At 43.9% G+C, this 19,059-nt stretch overlaps 3 protein-coding genes across 4 annotated transcripts in view; all 3 read left to right on the top strand.

Moving 5' to 3' along the window:
• Positions 1–137: 137 nt before the first annotated feature.
• tmed6 (transmembrane p24 trafficking protein 6) lies at positions 138–4,924 on the top strand. The gene is made up of 4 exons (XM_046355391.1): positions 138–830; positions 1,055–1,181; positions 1,299–1,465; positions 4,192–4,924. The coding sequence occupies exons 1-4, from the start codon at positions 639–641 to the stop codon at positions 4,426–4,428; spliced, it is 723 nt and encodes a 240-aa protein (XP_046211347.1). The 5' UTR covers positions 138–638; the 3' UTR covers positions 4,429–4,924.
• Positions 4,925–5,074: 150 nt separating this feature from the next.
• Positions 5,075–8,948, top strand: LOC124039417 (transmembrane emp24 domain-containing protein 6-like). Its single transcript, XM_046355380.1, has 4 exons — positions 5,075–5,482; positions 6,222–6,348; positions 6,440–6,594; positions 6,894–8,948. Exons 1-4 carry the CDS (start codon positions 5,261–5,263, stop codon positions 7,113–7,115), a joined length of 726 nt encoding a protein of 241 aa, XP_046211336.1. The 5' UTR covers positions 5,075–5,260; the 3' UTR covers positions 7,116–8,948.
• Positions 8,949–11,631: 2,683 nt separating this feature from the next.
• Positions 11,632–19,059, top strand: part of LOC124039241 (DENN domain-containing protein 5B-like) — a 61,711-nt gene continuing 54,283 nt past the window's right edge. For both annotated transcript variants that reach the window (XM_046355164.1, XM_046355155.1), the window contains exon 1: positions 11,632–12,435. In XM_046355164.1, the coding sequence (XP_046211120.1) occupies positions 12,324–12,435 (112 nt within the window). In that variant the 5' untranslated portion in view covers positions 11,632–12,323. The remainder of the gene's footprint in view (positions 12,436–19,059) is intronic.

Raw genomic sequence — 19,059 nt, 5'->3', positions numbered from 1 at the left:
CTCAAATCCTGATTTCTTTGTCAATATTACTGACTGTATAGAAGATAGCAGCACTTCAAAAAGCCCACTTGGAACTGGTGAATGATTTGCTGTACACAGAAAGCCGTGTGTGAAGCACTGGTCCCAATTCGCTCCCTTCCCCTTCCTGTAGCCCTTTGATGTTGGCAGATCTCTAAGGTGGAAGCAATATAATGGAAGCTTCACCTTTTACACTGCTTATACCTGTCCAGGCCCTTCAGATCTGCAAACGCTAAAGGGTTATGGCTGAGGGAAAAGGCTAGGGAGGGAACTGGGATCAGCTTAGTCAACGCCATATGTGAAGGGACCTGTATTTTCCCATACCACTCAGCTCCACCCATCATAGGGAGTAGGATGAAGTTGCCCCTAGACGCTGACCGTGGGCCAGTTTTGCACTTCCCCCACTATTGGTTAAGTGTATAAAGGGGTGAAGGGGGGGCTGATCCTAGATCTATACCTTGGGGACGCTTCTCCCCGGTGCCCCACCTTTTTAGTGAAGCAGACATACGGGTTGTAGTTAATAATTTCTTGTACCACAAGCCACGACACATCCACACTGGCAGACAGTAGCAACCTGCACCTCCTTGCTATAAAACCGTATCCATTCAAGAGGACCAGCCATGTTATGTGGGTTATCCTTCGTGCTCCTGGCTCTATTGGGTTTGGTGGACCCCCGTCCAGACCTACCAGCGGACAAGGACTTGTTCTGGGGAGCGGACCAGTATGACTTTGCTGTCGTGCTGCGTGCCTCCGGACTGGAGTGCTTCTGGCACTTTGCACACCAAGGGGAGCGCTTCTACTTGACTTTTATGGTAAGCCATTGTTCTAGTTTAGTAGTACAATAACAGGATATGTTTTTATTGTGCAACATATTTATCTTGGAAAGTTATGCCTACTAATTATTGCCTGGCTTGGCCTGGCTTAAAATGTATAATATTCAGATAAAAAGTCAATCTGTTCAGAGCCCCCAACATATGGTTTGCAGCACATGGTTGTCCCATGTGACAGTGAACGAGAGCCATCTGTCTGCGTTTAGGTCCAGTGGGTGACTGGTGTCGGCAACGACAGACACTTATCCGTCACTGTCAACTCTCCTAAAGGCTTGCTGTTGTCCAAAATTGACGAAGCTACGGGTCAAATCAACTTTGTAGCTGAGGAGACCGGTACATTGTTCCTCCTTTTGAACGTACACACACACACACACATACACACAAAAAAAAAACAGTACACCCGTTGAAATGTGGTGGAAGTATGTAACTTATTTTTATTTTGAATTCTAGGTTTCTATCAAATGTGCTTCAGCAACTTCCACAACCGATTTGGCAGCATGCAGGTCTTCCTCAACTTTGGGGTGTACTACGACGGTTCTGATGACCAATGGAAACAGAAGGAGGAGGAGGAGAAGAAAGTCCAAAAAGACCTGAACAACACTCTGTCCACCATAGAGGTAATGCTCTATTTGGGGTTTGACTGCATGTACGATCCAATATGTTACGATAACTTTTGTCCATTTTACATGGAAAGGAATGAGGTCAGCATACACACAATCTTATTGTCCAATATCACGTATCATATATTGTGAGGTTTAAAGAAGAGCATGGGGAGCTCTGCCAAACATGCAAGTTCTTAAAGTGATGCTCCAGAACTTTTGTAGAATTTCAGCCAGTAGTTTTGAAAGTGGTGCTCACAAACCAAAACACGTCTCTGTTTTTTTGTGTACTACAACATCCATCCAATTCGTACAATATGTTACAAATGCTGTGCTTAAAAGTTTGGGTTAAGTGGCGAAATCAAGGTCAACAACAACTTGCAAGTTTACACATTGTATTTTCTCCTTCTCCACCAACCTCAGACTACTTGTTTTTAAGCCTGGTCGAAGGACAAGGAACACACAGGAGAACGCCATGAAATATACAAACAAAAACAGGTTTTAGTGCAGGTTCGAGAGAAGCACTACCTAAACATGAATTCAACTTCAAATGAAGATAAGTCAAATATATTCTCTCAACTTAGACAGCAACACCTCAAACAAAAAAATATTTGTATTTAAAGAAACAGCCAATGAAATTACAGGATCAATCAAGAAGGCAGACTCATGTGTGTTAAACAATGGAGGCTTATTGTCACACCTGTGACAAACTTGTCCAGAAAAATGTTTACGTTTCCACACATTTTGTTTTGTAAATATAAATTTAGGGCAATTAAGTACAAAACAATTGGTTGAAGTTCTTACTCAAAGAAACTCTCATTTAAATCAGTCAAGTTTCTTTCAAATGTCCCCTTTTTTAAAGTCGTTATGGTTCAGTCAGTAACAGGCTCATTTTTCACTCTCTCCCTTATGTGATTGGAAGCGCTGCAACACCCCTCCGTATGTTGTCCGAGACCTTGAGTGCATGACTTTAGCACCACTTGCCCACTTTTCCTTGGCCTCCAGGCCACTCCTCTTACAGACCCGACTCCAGAACACGATGGCTGCGTTTTTAACGTTACGGTGCTGTACTGAATAACCAGTTGAAGTCGCGATTTTAGTATAATCACATATTGTTGACCTATTATGTGGTCTGAACGTGGTAATGCTAATGCTTTCACTGATTGTGTACAAAGGAAGATATTTCTTACACGATGGTGCTTGCTTTGGTATCCAACTGATCTTGTGTCCTTTGTCATCCTGTGAACCCTGTTCATTCCTGCTGCTGTTTGGGATGTCAGTTCTTGCAACTGGGGTGGGGGCAGAAATAAATAAGGTAATGGGTCAGGCCATAGGTTAGATTTAAATTAGAAAGTCAATCTCAATGTGACATGGATTTAAAAGGAATAGTGCCAAGGCTGATGCAACAAAAAAATGGAGGAAAACTCACCCATGTTTACAGCAAACGGATGCTTTTTAACTTTAGTAGTACAGGTACGAAGAATCAAGTTGGTTACCTAGACAAATTCTCCCCGCTAGTTATTGATTGACAAGCCATCTCCTGAGTCCTTGCCATCTCCTGAGTCCTTGCCATCTCCTGAGTCCTTGCCATCTCCTGAGTCCTTGCCATCTCCTGAGTCCTTGCCATCTCCTGAGTCCTTGCCATCTCCTGAGTCCTTGCCATCTCCTGAGTCCTTGCCATCTCCTGAGTCCTTGCCATCTCCTGAGTCCTTGCCATCTCCTGAGTCCTTGCCATCTCCTGAGTCCTTGCCATCTCCTGAGTCCTATCTCCTGAGTCCTTGCCATCTCCTGAGTCCTTGCCATCTCCTGAGTCCTTGCCAAAAACAAAGCTTTTGGGGTTACTACATTTATTTTGTAATCATTTCAGTTTAGTAAATAGTTTCCATGATTTGTTGTAGCTTACCATAATAACTTGCCCATAGGGCCTCTGTTTATGCTCTGAGTGGTTGTAAAGGGAACAGGGAGCAACCAATTCCACCATCCTGAGGCCTCAACAACCTGTAGGGCGACAACATGCAGTAGACTACCCAGGGGTTATACAGTACATGGCCAGCAAAGTTTAATGTTATGTCACTAATTGAGAATGTGACACCCTGGCCGAGAGGGCTGTGACAACTCGGTTCAGTACCGTAGATCCGCCAACACCACAAGGCAGGTAATAGTTCACTCCCCCTCAGAGTTTCGGCTTCCATAAACCAAGATAACTTTAGTTTTGCAAACAAAATGGAGGGAGGATATAACACAAAACAATCAAATCAAACAAAAACCTGTTTCAGTGCAGGGAAAGCATAACACAACTTTAGTCATCATTTCATCAACATAATACTCATTTTAGAAAACCCTGCACCACCTCTGCCACTAAGCCCTGCACCTGGATGACCACACCTCTAGTGACGGAAACAAGGGTTCTAAAGAGAGACAATCACATAGAGAACCAGTCACATTGCTCTCAATTAAGCGCATATGGGCATGGACAGGAATAAGGCATTCATCACACCTGTGATAATATCATACGTTACTAAAATGTGAACATGCCCAAACAAACGACAACATACTGTTAAAATACTTGAGTAGGTGTAACTACTTGCTAAAATGTATTTAAAAATATATATATTTACACTATTTTTCGACTTAGTCAATGACGGTAATATGTCTGGATATATTACTCAATGAATGTGTTTGGCCTATCTTCAGCATTAACCATGTCAGTTGGTGTTAAATAATAACATTTTAACACTTTTTAGGAGACGTCCCATCGCGTGGAGGGCTACGTCTTCCACATGTTTCGACATTACAACTTTGGCCGCATGCGGAAAGGCGCCGACTACTACCTCCTCCTCTCCAACTCTAAATACATCACCTGGTGGTCTGCAGTCCAGAGTGTGGTCATCGTCATGGCAGGCTACCTGCAACTCTTCTTCCTCAAGAGGCTCTTCAACACCAAGCCCACTACAGAAGCACCAGAGAGAACTCGCTGCTGAGTCCCTGGGTGATTTTAGTATTCAGTGCCCTCATGTGCCCTGGTTGGGATGAATTCCATTTGAATTCAGTCAACCAGTAACGACGCTGTCAACAATTTAAGGCCGGGATTCAATCCGATCACCCTTTTCGGCTATGCACCTTTTAAAGGCAATGTTCCTGCATATGTGGAGACTGCATTCACGGTAAATGCTGCATATGTGGAGACTGCATTCACGGTAAATGCTGCATATGTGGAGACTGCATTCACGGTAAATGCTGCATATGTTGGCTCAATCTCTAATGACCTTTGAATTTCTCGTGCGCTGTTACACGGATCTACCACTGATCGGATCAAATCGCAGCCTTAAATTCCATTACATTGATTGAATTCAAATTCAATTGACCCCGACCCTGTTGTTAATGTAAGTGTTACTAAATGGGATCTGCTCCCTACGTGTCTATGTTGGATTTGATTAAAGTCGCACACCTTTTGACAAATGTTGTCATTCCAGTGCATATATTTGGTGTGGATTTGAGTTTGTGTTCTGACTCAGTGATGGTTAGCAGCACGTTACCGTTGAGCACCTTTATTTTACACAATTGGGTCGTGTTCATTATGGGACAAGCTTAACATTACGCAATGGAAAATGAAAATAAACCATTCTTATTTGGACTGGTCCAGGTAGTTCCTCCCTGTTTTACTCAGATGAAAACTGTTTTGTGCCTAATGGACACAACTGTGGTTAATCATTCACCTGGGCATGATACAGTATTGTATAATTGGCTCAAACAAAAAAAGTAGCTACCTCTAGTCTACCACTCCCAAACAGTACAAGTTTTGTGAGTGTATGAATGCAGACCATGCATATTGAGGTGTGGTACTCTGTTCTTGTCATACTCCTTATGGGGCATGGGGGCGGCGGACAAAAGACAGAGCCCCGCTTAGGCCTGAAGGACCACAACCTGTTCCGAGGGTCCGATCGATATGCCTTTGCCATCGTGGTGCCAGCCTCGGGGCTAGAGTGCTTTTGGCACTTTGCACACCAGAGTGGGAACTTCTACCTAACCTACATGGTAAGCACATTTTACCATTTTTTAAAATGTAATATTTATTTAACTAGGCAAGTCGGTTAAGAACAAATTATTTTTTACAATGCCGGCCAAACCCGGACGGCGCTGGGACAATTGTGCGCCACCCTATGGGACTCCCAATTATGGCTGGTTGTGATACAGCCAGGAATCGAGCCAGGGTCTGTAGTGACTAAGATGCAGTGCCTTAGACCGCTGCGCCACTCGGGAGGCCAAAGGTACATACGGTCTTAACCCAACATCTAGCAACCTCATCAAGTGGTTGGGGGAACAGCTGGTGTTGGGTTGACAATTACAAGGTCCCAAGTTCAAACCCCTTTTTCGGGACTACTCCCTGGCTTTGCTAAATGATCTGCACAGTATTGTGCCAATAAAATGTGCTACAATAATATTGTTTGAAGATACCTTTTAGTTGAGGAAGAGTATAGGAACAAGCTTTCATATAATAATACCCCAGTAACTTTATGGAACCTGGCTTGTAATTGCATGACCTTGGACTTATCAGCTAGCTAGACATTTTTACTCCTTATCTTCTTATCTTTGCTTAGCTTCAACGTAGAACTAAGATAACTGAATGGAAGACTAAAAATACATTTTGTGATAAAATGGTATCTGTGTGTGTTTTAACAGTAGCTTTACCAAGATCAAGTAGTGCATAAAAAACACATTTTATCAAGGGACATCGGGTAATTATGGCTGTGCAATGTTCCATGTGTGTGTGCAGGTCCAGTGGATGACAGGACTAGCCAGTGACAACCATCTTTACGTGACCGTCATTTCCCCAGAAGGGGCCCTCATGGCCTCAACAGACGACACCATTGGAGAAATAAACTTCCAAACTGAAGTGACCGGTAAAGTCCACAGACATCTGATCTTTCATTTGTTTTATGTTCATAAGTTGAATTGTCGTGTTGATGAGAATCAACCATTTTCTATCTCTAGGTTTTTATCAGATGTGCTTGGGGAACTATAAGAACCACTTTGGTGGCGTCCGAGTCTTTCTCAACTTCGGTGTGTACTATGAGGGTGCTGAGGAGATGCAGCGAGAGACAAAAGAAGGAGAAAAAGTCCTCAACAACACTCTGAACAACATTGAGGTACACGATGTCCCTGCACTAGAAGGTTCTGGACTTCTGAAGGATATTTCTGATGAGTTTGCCTGCACAAAAAAATATTTACACTCCTCGTGTGGTGTCTCCACAGTGCTTGTATAAACATTTTGTTGTGCAGACAATTCCTGAAAAACATAACGCATCACAACCATTGTATCCAATGCATTTTACATCGGTTGTACAACCGGAGCATCCACGGAGTCTTTTATGGCTTATAGTTGATCATGTCAATTTGAACAGATTAGAAAACATGTCATCAATTATGCCTAACCTTTTTTTTCTAGGAGAGTACCAACAAGATACAAGGTCACATTTTACACATGTGGCGGCACTACAACTACGCTCGCATGAGGAGAGGTGCTGACCATTACCTTCTCCTCTTCAACCACAACTATGTCACCTGGTGGTCTGCGGTACAGAGTGCGGTCATCATCATGGTGGGCTACCTGCAGCTCTTCTTCCTCAAGAGGCTTTTCCACACGGACACCCATAGACCCCGCTGTTGATGAAGGATGGCTCGTAAAATGTCACTCACTGCTTGTGTTGCTTTGTGGATCGTGTTTGTTCAACGTTAAAGGGACAGTTCACCCAAATTACAAGACGTACATTTTTTTTTTTGCTTACCCGGTAAGCAGGCTCTGGACAAGGAGAGATGGCAAGCTATGCGTTGGTTTTGTTGATCTAGCTTTTCTGTCCCCCAAAAAATCCCATGCAAGTCATTATCACCCAAGTTAGCATGTTTTACATTTCCTGCACAAATCCCCCCCCAAAAAATCCAATGAGCTATGATTTCAAACACTATGGGGTGATGAATAGCCATAATATACCTGTGCAAAAGGCCATGTTCACAACCTCTCCTTTCAAGATGTCAGCAGGAGCAATTTAGTATCCAAGGCGCATATATAAAAAAATGCACACTTGGAAAGAAAACTACTCAAGGTCAGTTGAATTTTTAATTGTGTAGTTTTTCATAGGTCTTGGAGCCAGTCTTGTCAAGACAGGGACCTCTAAACTGATTAGAGGTGTTTTAGGAACTCCATCTTGCACTATTCTTATTCCACATTCTCAATTGAATATGTAGCAAAGTCGAGTTACACTTAAAGTATCATGCTTTAATCTCCTTCTGTAGCTCAGTTGGTAGAGCATGGCGCTTGTAACGCCAGGGTAGTGGGTTCGATCCCCGGGACCACCCATACGTAGAATGTATGCACACATGACTGTAAGTCGCTTTGGATAAAAGCGTCTGCTAAATGGCATATATTATTTATATATTATTATTATATTATCTCCAAGTGTAACTTGACTTTGCCTGGGCTACATATTCAGAACAGCAATGTGTGTTTGACTAGACTTATGAAACTTTTATAGAATTGTCGTCATTTCTCGCAGGACAACAATTGTTTTCTCCACCCCACACAAGCAACAAAGATAACATGTACACTGTATTTATAGTCACCGTAACATGGGCATTTAAACAAGGTTCCTTACATTTCAGCCAGTCTACATCATGGTTGTAGAGCAAGCAAATGGCAAGAGTATAGAAAAAAACAGTCCCTGAGGTAAATCACGGACTTAAAACCTCTTAAGGATCGGACCCTTTTTTTTTTCTTTTTAAATTTCTGCCTAAAATGACATACCCAACTCTATCTGCCTGTAGCTCAGGACCTGAAGCAAGGATATTGTTGATACTATTTGAAAGGAAACACTTTGAAGTTAGTGGAAATGTGAAATGAATGTTGAAAAATAACATTAAACATAAGAGAAAAAAACATGTTTTTAAATGCAAGAGAAAGGCCACAATCTTATTGCAGTTTAGGCACAATTTAGATTTGCCACTAGATGGCAGCAGTGTATGTGCACATTTTAGACTGATCCAATTAACCATTGCATATCTGTTCAAAATGTTGTATCAAGTCTGCCCAAATGTGCCTAATTATTGGCAAAAGATATGATCTGATTGGTCATAACACTCACGAGCCAAAAGTGGTCCCCATTTGTGTAGTAGGTCATCAAATTGTGTACTTTAATTTTTTTTCAAATTTGCTAGGAATCCAATTTGTACTATATGTTATGAATTTGTTGTGCTTAAGATCCTGGAGTGCATCTTTAAGCACGTCATACATTACACAATTTTAAATGTGATTTTGCAACGATTTGGGATCCATGACAAATTTCTGGGATTGCAGGTAAATCGTATAGTTGTAGGCTCCAGCCAAGATGCCCCACCTGTTTTGAGCCACACACTTTTTGCATTAAAAAAAGTGTATACATTGAGGCAAAAAAGTATTTAGTCAGCCGCCAATTGTGCAGGTTCTCCCACTTAAAAAGATGAGAGGCCTGTAATTTTCACCATAGGTACACTTCAACTATGACAGACAAAATGAGAAGAAAGAAAAATTTAGAAAATCACATTGTAGGATTTTTTATGAATTTATTTGCAAATTATGGTGGAAAATAAGTATTTGGTCAATAACAAAAGTTTATCTCAATACTTTGTTATATACCCTTTGTTGGCAATGACAGAGGTCAAACGTTTTCTGTAAGTCTTCACAAGGTTTTCACACACTGTTGCTGGTAATTTTGGCCCATTCCTCAACGCAGATATTCTCTAGAGCAGTGATGTTATGGGGCTGTTGCTGGGCAACACGGACTTTCAACTCCCTCCAAAGATTTTCTATGGGGTTGAGATCTGGAGACTGGATAGGCCAATCCAGGACATTGATGTGCTTTTTACGAAGCCACTCCTTCGTTGCCCAGGCAGTGTGTTTGGGATCATTGTCATGCTGAAAGACCCAGCCACGTTTCATCTTCAATGCCCTTGCTGATGGTAGGCTTTGTTACTTTGTTCCCAGCTCTCTGCAGGTCATTCACTAGGTCCCCCCGTGTGGTTCTTGGATTTTTGCTCACCGTTCTTGTGATCATTTTGATCCCACGGGGTGAGATCTTGCGTGGAGCCCCAGATTGAGGGAGATTATCAGTGGTCTTTTTTGTCTTCCATTTCCTAATAATTGCTCCCACAGTTGATTTCTTCAAACCAAGCTGCTTACCTATTGCAGATTCATTCTTCCCAGCCTGGTGTAGGTCTACAATTTTGTTTCTGGTGTCCTTTGACAGCTCTTTGGTCTTGGCCATAGTGGAGTTTGGAGTGTGACTGTTTGAGGTTGCGGACAGGTAATTTCAAACAGGTGCCATTAATACAGGTAACGAGTGGAGGACAGAGGAGCCTCTTAAAGAAGAAGTTACAGGTCTGTGAGAGCCAGACATCTTGTTTGTAGGTGACCAAATACTTATTTTACAAAATTTACAAATAAATTCATTAACAAATCCTACAATGTGATTTTCTTTATTTTTTCCTAATTTTGTCTGTCATAGGTACACTTCAACTATGATGAAAATTACAGGCCTCTCTCATGTTTTAAGTGGGAGAACTTGCACAATTGGTGGCTGACTAAATACTGTTTTGCCCCACTGTATATGTGTAAAAAAAAATATATCATTGAGTTAATAAAGCCACATACAAACAGGCAGCTCCAAAATGGTGTTTCAGCCTAGCTCAGTGCTTTCTGTGGTGGTGGTGGGGCCGGCCAGCAGAAAATAGGAGCATTTCACAGTGATTGGCTCAGTGTTCTGTCACTCATGGAGACACTACGTCACCCACCTTTAGTAAGGGTAGACATCAAGAATGTGAGCCCTTTGGGCCCTACCATAGACTTAGATTAGAAGTGCCCTTCCAAGATGGCTCAAGATTGTTGGCCACAGATAAAATGACAACAAATAATGTTATCTACAGTAGCTTTGATTGGACTGATCATGTAAACATCTTACTTTCAAAATATTAGCTAGCAATTGTGTGGTGCACTTCACAATTGTCGGGTGCACAATTGGCCCAGCGTTGTCTGGGTTTGGCCGGTTTAGGCCGCCATTGTAAATAAGAATTTGTTCTTAACTGACTTGCCTAGTTAAATAAAGGTTACGAGAAATAATGAAGATAAATTATAGATAAAATGTATTGGTGCTCATCGGACATTGGACATAAACATTACACAATTACAAGTTGTTTGGAAGAAATCGGTGACAGTGGCTAACTGCAAGCAATGCAACTGGGAAGTCAGACTGGAAAAATACATTTTGAACGGTCACCCAACTCGGAATTGTAAATCTTTCACATTGATGACAAAATTTGCCAACGATGGATAGCCACGCACCACAAGGTGACTTAAAAATGTCTTATGCTGCTTCATAAATGATGTAATATGGAGAAATGGTCAGCCATATCAGCTATGGTTTTTAAAAAGGCAGTAAATTAACTGTTTCACTGCCAGACAAGGCTCCGCTGCTAGCCCTGTGTAGCGGTGGTAAGGATTCACTCCATTGTGCTGGAAAGAAAGCTCTGCTGTTGGGACAGCTTTATTTAGGTACTAACAGTTTGTGGGCACTGCTTGTTGCCGTTACAGTGGACTTAATGTGTTGTTTAGTGTTGTGTAGTGGCTTTGCTGGCATGCTTCTAAAAAAAAGCTTGGGGGGGGGTTTGCCCCACCAAGATTTACATGCTAAAATAGCCACTGCGTAGGTCACATAAAATGAGCAGGTCAAGGACATACGATTATGGGTCTTGCGCTCATAACGGGGGCGCCTCCATGAGACTTGTGCAACTTGTATGCAGTCGCTCAGTTACAGCCACGGAGGAGAAGGGGTAATGATTACACTTAGCGCTACGACACATCTGGAAACCGCAAGTCCAGAGAGGGGTCTGGACAGGTTCGAAATTGGAGCGAACTTGTGTAATATGAGCACACAGGTTGCAGACTTCAGGATTCCCAGATTATGCAGACACTTTGCAGAATGTAAGTGCTCCCAAGATGTCAAGATTTTAGTCCTAGTGTAACGGATGTGAAACGGCTAGCTTAGTTAGCGGTGGTGCGCGCTAATTAGCGTTTCAATCGGTGACGTCACTTGCTCTGAGACCTTGAAGTAGTGATTCCCCTTGCTCTGCAAGGGCCGTGGCTTTTGTGGAGCGATGGGTAATGATGCTTCGTGGGTGACTGTTGTTGATGTGTGCCGAGGGTCCCTGGTTCGCGCCCGGGTATGGGCGAGGGGACGGTCTAAAGTTACACTGTTACACTAGTCTAGTGTATGCCTAGCTTTAGGATTCCATATAGAACTCAACTAACACCAATCCAACTTCAAGGAAGGAAGGATGTATGTCTGTCGTATTTGAACAAGGCCCTTTAATGAGCACTAATCACCACCCAGCACTGACGATGACTGTGCTTCTGTTTTTGCACAGCACAATTACCTATTTTAATTGTATGGGATTTTAATTAGCTTAATTGTCATAATTAGATCACATCAAACATTAGTCATCATCTGGCCATCTTAAATGTGAATCTGAATAAACCTGATGAGAACATTTTATGAGATTTACTCTATCTCTCTGTGTGTCTCTCTCTCTCTCACACACACACAATGAGGTAGGCTGCCTCCTACACAACACAGTCATTTCGGGCTGACACTAGGCTGACTGCCGACCGTGGACGGAGAACATACAGAAAGAACCATTTAATTCCGAAAAAAATACAAGGTGTTCGTTTGATTAAAACGGAAATTAGCCCACTGTCTAGACTACAGCGTGTCATAATTTGCCCTGCGTATAGGCTACAGGATGGAGGTCCAGAGTATGAAATAGAGACTAACCGAGTAGCATATCTAAACCGATGATGAGCGGGGTTACTTCGGGCACAGGGTCGGCTTCGTGCCGCTTCGCCCACTACTTCGTGGTGTGTGGATTGGACACGGAGACTGGTCTAGAACCCGAAGAATTAGCAGGTAAATATTATGTTGTTGATTGATATTTGCCTAATTAATAGAATAAAAAAATGTATCTTAAACTTAAGAATTAGCTTACGCAATTAAAGGCGAAAACCCCGAGAGATCTTCAATTGATTGATTGATCAATTTATTTATCAAAGTGATTGGGTGGCTGTTCGAGAGCTTTTTATTTGTGTCTGGCAGCAAGTCCAGTGTCATGTGAGAAGTGATGTTCCGCGGCGTGAGACAACGTCGGGAAAACAGATGAGACTGGGAGCGGTGTTTATTGTTGTCACAGTCACAGCTGAGTGCATATGAAGCCCCTAGTTGGGTACTATGGGGTAACCAGCCCCCCCCTAAGAAGAATGTCTAATTGCTGACACAAAAAAGCAATGTTTGGAAGAAAATTGGTATGTGGACGAAGGTCATGCTTAGATTAATAAACTATAAAGGAAAACAAATGGCTACAGTTTTTTCTGTTTTTTTACGAAATGTTTTTTTAGAAAAGGGGTGTTTTTTAACGTACCCGGGTAACTCCGGTAGAAGATTATGGCATAGGGTTTCACAGAAGGGTCTTTAAATCAATTTAATGAGTTTTATTTAGAAATTATTTTGTAAGTAATAATGAAAAGAATAGTCTAGTTATCTTATTTTAATTATTGAAATAAAATATGGAGGGGGTGATTGTGTTGCACATGTCACCATTAATATCCACACTATGAGGGAATTTGATGTTAAGTCCCTCCTTCTAACTCACCTGAACATACATTTTCTTTGGTCTTCCTTTGTTGTTCCTGTTCCTTACAATCCATCATGTACAATTGCACACATTTTTTTTAAATAATGCAAGATTTGAGATTTATCCCTTTTTCATGGTATCCAATTGTTAGTTACAGTCTTGTTCCATCGCTGCAACTCCCGTACGGACATGGGAGAGGTGAAGGTTAAAAGCCCACTCATCCTCCGAAACACAACCCAGCCAAGCCACACTGCTTCTTGACACAATACCTGCTTAGCCTGGAAGCTAGCCGCACCAATGTGTCAGAGGAAACACCGTGCATCTGGCGACCGTGTCAGCATGCATTGCGCCCAGCCCGCCACAGGAGTCGCTTCTGCGCAATGAACATCCCTGCCGGCCAAACCCTCCCCTAACCCGGACGACTCTGGGCCAATTGTGCGCCGCCCCATGGGTCTCCCAGTCGCGGCCGGCTGCGACAGAGCCTGGACTCAAATCAGGATCTCTAGTGGCACAGTGATGCAGTGCCTTAGACCACTGCATCACTCGGGAGGCCGTAATGCAAGATTTTAAATCCTAACAGTCTTTAAAATGACATTCTGGAGCAAAAGGTTTTCAATAGTTGTCTTTAATTCATTAAATAAAGATGATTTGGAATGGAATATAACTAATAACATTGGAGTAACTTAACTAATTAACCCAGTGTAAAATTGATGTGGCAACTCGCTTATCCTCTGCAACTGCACGATTCTAATTTGTACATTGGTCACAAATAAAGCTATCCCCAGGAAAATTGGAGCACAACTCATGAGCCCACCTCCTGCACTGCTCACACCTAATCCAGTCCCCACCTGTGACTGAAAACAGGAGGAGAGATGCCAATTGAAAAGCTCACTTAAAGACATAGCTATCTATCTAGCTATATGACATAAAATTCTGTGTAAAATAGCTAAAAGGCTATAAAGTAACATTAACTGTAAAGCTATCAGTGACTAGTGGAAACATTTACAACTGCAACTAAATTGCGTTATTTTGTTAATGTATTTTACCTCAGACGATCTGGCAGTAAGGTTGCTAGCTAGCACTCCTAGCAGCTTATGCTATCTAGCTAGCTGGCTAGCATTTACTGCTAGTGAAGTTGCTAGCTAGCAAGTTAGCATAAACTAGCGCTAACTGGGTTAGTCATTGTCTAAATGACAGTTTGCTTCCATTTGGTTCTTAAATGGTTTCCGTTGCCAGACGTAATGAATACACCCCTAGTTTATCACAGTCAAGGTAGAGGTAAGGGTTAAGGTTAGCACTGACCCAGCCAACCCACAGTTACTTCTTCGCTGTGGTTTTATGGCGAACTACGCTCAAAAAGGTGTATTGCCGCCACCAACCGAACGGTGGTGGAAAAAACTCACAAAAAAGTATTTGCGTTACAGAGTAGGGAAAATGAACATCAGACAAACTACAAAAAATTATTAATAACATATATTCCCATTACTTCAGTCATTTGAAAACTCAAATACCCTACTCAGGCTCTGAGGCCTGAGAGGGTGGGACTGCACGATACAGTATTCCATGTAGTTCCTCTGATGTTAAATATTTTAGACCCAGAAATAGTTCAGCTGCAAAAACAATGACGTCCATCAATTCTTGACTTCTTTTCAACTTGTGTAGTGCCGTTTACCACCATCGCTATAAAAGACACAAAGTCACTTTATTTAGGTGAAATGTTCTGCAGTTATTAGTGGAGGAAGGCGGATCCCAACCAGGTATATTACTCCACTCCCAATCACTCTTGTTGATGCTGCTGCAGGGTAGCCCACACACAGGGATAAACAAGTGAATTAACATCTCGGACATGTTTATTCTGATCTGCACTCCTCTGTAGCTGGAACAGGGTGGGATGCACACTCAACCAGATTAAATTAACAAAAGCCATCTTGCTGGACTGTGCTTGGTACCAAATTAGACATGGCACTGTCAGGTGTGTGTGGTATCTCGTCTGCCGAGAATAGACCTCCTTGTGAGGTCAAAGGTGGTGCATGGCGGTTCTCCAGGGATAATCTCCTCCATTGATGAGTCCTGTTTTATCACAGACAACCATCTCCCTGTCCTATCCTCCGGTGTAATGGGTGTGGTGGGTCTTGTTCATTGATTATGGCACAAAATGTTTACAAAATGTTGTGCAACACGACACAAAAAAACGAGCCTTTCTTAAAAGGGCCTACTGTTTAGTGCCCTGTAGTGAACACGGCCTGTTTCCTCTGTAGCCAATATCCGTTGTGGTTGTCGTAGCCTACCTTGGGGCCAGAGCCTTTCCTGGTCAGGTCACTCGGATGCAGTGGATGGCGTGCTTCACGTTGCCACGGCAACCGCTACAGTCAGCCACGGTGATGCTGTCTTGCCTGAAACCCGAGGGGAGTGGCCACTTCCAGAGAGTCCCTGGCCTATGGTGTGTAAATGGTATATTGCAGGCTCTTGTATATTGGATTCTCCATAATAAGTCCCTGGTGAGGAGGAGGCAAGGAAGTATGTGTGTGTGTGTGCGTGCGTGCGGGCGGGCGAGTGCACATATGCATGTGTCCGTGTGTGGGTTCTATTTAGAATAAAACCATTTGAACCTCTCCCCACTGCCTCTCTGTCATTGTTAAATCACAGAAAACACACACACACACAGTCACACCCTGTATTCTGTTTTCCATGTGGAGTTGGGGGAGAACGACAGGGGAGGGAGTATCAAAGGCAGAATATTCTCTGTAGAATGTAGAATACGTCCACAGGGAACATTGCGGGGTGGTAACCGGACACATTTATCCCTCTGTGACTGTCGTCATGCAGCCTCGCTAGCCTAGTGCTTTGTCTCAGGCTATGAAAATGAAAAAAAAAACATCCTTACCCCCCTTCACATTCACAACAGCCCCCCTACTCACTGAGGATCACGTTATCCAGACCATGCAGTGAAAGGAAAGGACAGAACTCAGTATTACTGTTATTAGTTATAGTGTGTGTTTGTGTGTTTCGATAAATGGATGTGTGGGCATGCATGTGTTCTAGATTATATATATTCTTTAATTAATGCATGCTCGTGTTTTTTTGAGGTAGGCGCGGGTGTGTGTGTCTTGGTGTAGCTTTTCCAAGTAAGGACAGTAGTGATAGCAGGTTCCCTGCTGGGTGGGACATGGTTCTGCTCCCTGCTGGGTGGGACACGGTTCGCTCCCTGCTGGGTGGGACAGGGTTCTGTTCCCTGCTGGGTGGGACAGGGTTCTGTTCCCTGCTGGGTGAGACAGGGCTCTGTTCCCTGCTGGGTGAGACAGGGCTCTGTTCCCTGCTGGGTGGGACAGGGTTCTGTTCCCTGCTGGGTGAGACAGGGCTCTGTTCCCTGCTGGGTGGGACAGGGTTCTGTTCCCTGCTGGGTGGGACAGGGTTCTGTTCCCTGCTGGGTGAGACAGGGCTCTGTTCCCTGCTGGGTGGGACAGGGTTCTGCTCCCTGCTGGGTGGGACATGGTTCTGTTCCCTGCCGGGTGGGACAGGGTTCTGCTCCCTGCTGGGTGGGACATGGTTCTGTTCCCTGCTGGGTGGGACAGGGTTCTGTTCCCTGCTGGGTGGGACATGGTTCTGCTCCCTGCTGGGTGGGTCATGGCTCTGTTCCCTGCTGGGTGGGACATGGTTCTGCTCCCTGCTGGGTGGGACATGGTTCTGTTCCCTGCTGGGTGGGACATGGTTCTGCTCCCTGCTGGGTGGGTCATGGCTCTGTTCCCTGCTGGGTGGGACATGGTTCTGCTCCCTGCTGGGTGGGACATGGTTCTGCTCCCTGCTGGGTGGGACATGGTTCTGCTCCCTGCTGGGTGGGACAGGGTTCTGTTCCCTGCTGGGTGGGACATGGTTCTGCTCCCTGCTGGGTGGGTCATGGCTCTGTTCCCTGTTGGGTGGGACATGGTTCTGTTCCCTGCTGGGTGGGACAGGGTTCTGCTCCCTGCTGGGTGGGACATGGTTCTGTTCCCTGCTGGGTGGGACAGGGTTCTGCTCCCTGCTGGGTGGGTCATGGTTCTGCAATCTGGCCTTCACCAATCTGCTTATGTAACAGCAGGCCATCCTCGTGTGTGTGTGTGTGTGTGTGTGTGTGTGTGTGTGTGTGTGTGTGTGTGTGTGTGTGTGTGTGTGTGTGTGTGTGTGTGTGTGTGTGTGTGTGTGTGTGTGTGGATGGTGTTTTCTGAGAGGTGTGTTTGTGTCGGTGAACAAATGTGTGTTCCTTTGAGGGGTGTGTGTGTCTGTCGATGGTGAATGTGTTTTTTGAGAGATGTTGTTTGTGTAATTGGAGAGTGACTGCAGAGAGACAATCTGCTCTTGTTGGCCTCTCAATAGATGCCCCTTATGTTTCTGAAGCCCTAATCAAATGTCACATGACGTTCCCGGCTGGAATGCCAGATCACCGTGGTTTCACCTACCGGCTGCTCCCGGCCGGTTGACTGTCACACGGAAGGACATTAGTGTCGGAGAGGGAACCCCCACAGTGGGCTGTTTAGGGACGCTGAACTGTCGTCCGGTTTGGAACGTGTGATATTGCTGGATTGGAAAATGCTTTTTTAAGAATAGACATTGAACAGGTGTCAAGGGAAGTTTAGATTTTTAGAGCCTACTACAACCTTGCTTAAAGGGATCATGAACACAGCCTGTGATTAGTTTGTGTGAAGGAAGACAAGGGTGGACTTAGCTCCTGTTGGCTGTACTGTAAAAAGACCTATTGGACTCCTATTAGGCTATATTCAGTCACATTGAAAAGCTGGTGGTTATGCTTGTACAGTCGGTTTTGACCTCGCATGAGCTCTTGCTTTCTTCTGTAACCAATCAATGATCAAACCCGAGTCGTCCATTCCCGTGAATGCGTTATCCCTCTGAGCTAAAGCCTTCATGCAAGTTCTCCAGTGTGGGGGCAGTGGTGCATATCATTTCAGCAAGCATAGTTCCGCAAACCACTACATTTATTCAGGAGATGAAGACCACTTGGAGAGTCTTATAATTGAGACAAAGTGTCTGCTCCTTGAATGAAAGCCCGTTGTCATTCTGTCTTTTTATCGGTCTGCCCACCTCCGTCTCCCTCCTTCTCCTCTTGCCCATCCGAGGGTGTGATGAATTGAATGTGGTGGGGCAATTGAGTTGGGCGAAGATTAAATTACATCGCTCTTTATATAGTCAGTCATCCTTGTCTCAATCTGTCCGTTTTGAAGGATGGGACGCTGCGTACGACTGTTAATCACACATTTAAATATCTATCAGCCGTGAAATGTCAGCTGCTTTATCATCAGGCCTCTTTGTCTTTTAGGTTTCGGATCACACCTCTGTTCGTCTGCGTATCTACTGTATGGGAAAATTGGGTGATTTTTTTACAGAATGCCTACTAGCATCCAATGAAATTGTATGCATTTGTAATCTTATTTAACATCAACACTATAGACTAATGAAAATCAGATGTCATCCTGTGATCCAATCAGCAATGTTCATTAGGGCACCCCATAGCAACATGTTTTGAAATGTTTCGCAACAGTAAACCAAGTCGAGAGTTTCTTATTGGACAAGGACTGGTAGTGCCTCCCCATTTGGATTGTTTTCCTTCCGTAAGTGGGCCTACTGAACCAGACTCAGGTTCGACAATGAAAGGGTTATATGTGGCATAAAAAGGGCGTCGTCCTCTTCCTGTCCTGAGAACTAATGTGACTGACTGAACTCCCCTTGAGAAATCTAGCCATGCTTGAAGAGGGATCCTGTGACGTTGAGATTTGCAGCAGTGTCTCGGAGATGTTGCAGTCCCTGGAGTGGAACCGTGAGACTAAAGGCCCGTTCCAATGCGAAGGAATTGCCGTCTTAATTCTTTCTACTGTTCCTCCTTCCTTCCTCTGAGCAATCACTGATCCGTCATG

The sequence above is a fragment of the Oncorhynchus gorbuscha genome, linkage group LG01 (assembly GCF_021184085.1).
Source record: "Oncorhynchus gorbuscha isolate QuinsamMale2020 ecotype Even-year linkage group LG01, OgorEven_v1.0, whole genome shotgun sequence".
In the NCBI taxonomy this organism is placed as follows: Eukaryota; Metazoa; Chordata; class Actinopteri; order Salmoniformes; family Salmonidae; genus Oncorhynchus; species Oncorhynchus gorbuscha.
Note: the sequence above shows the minus strand (reverse complement) of the source record. Positions and strands in the feature narration are given on the sequence as shown.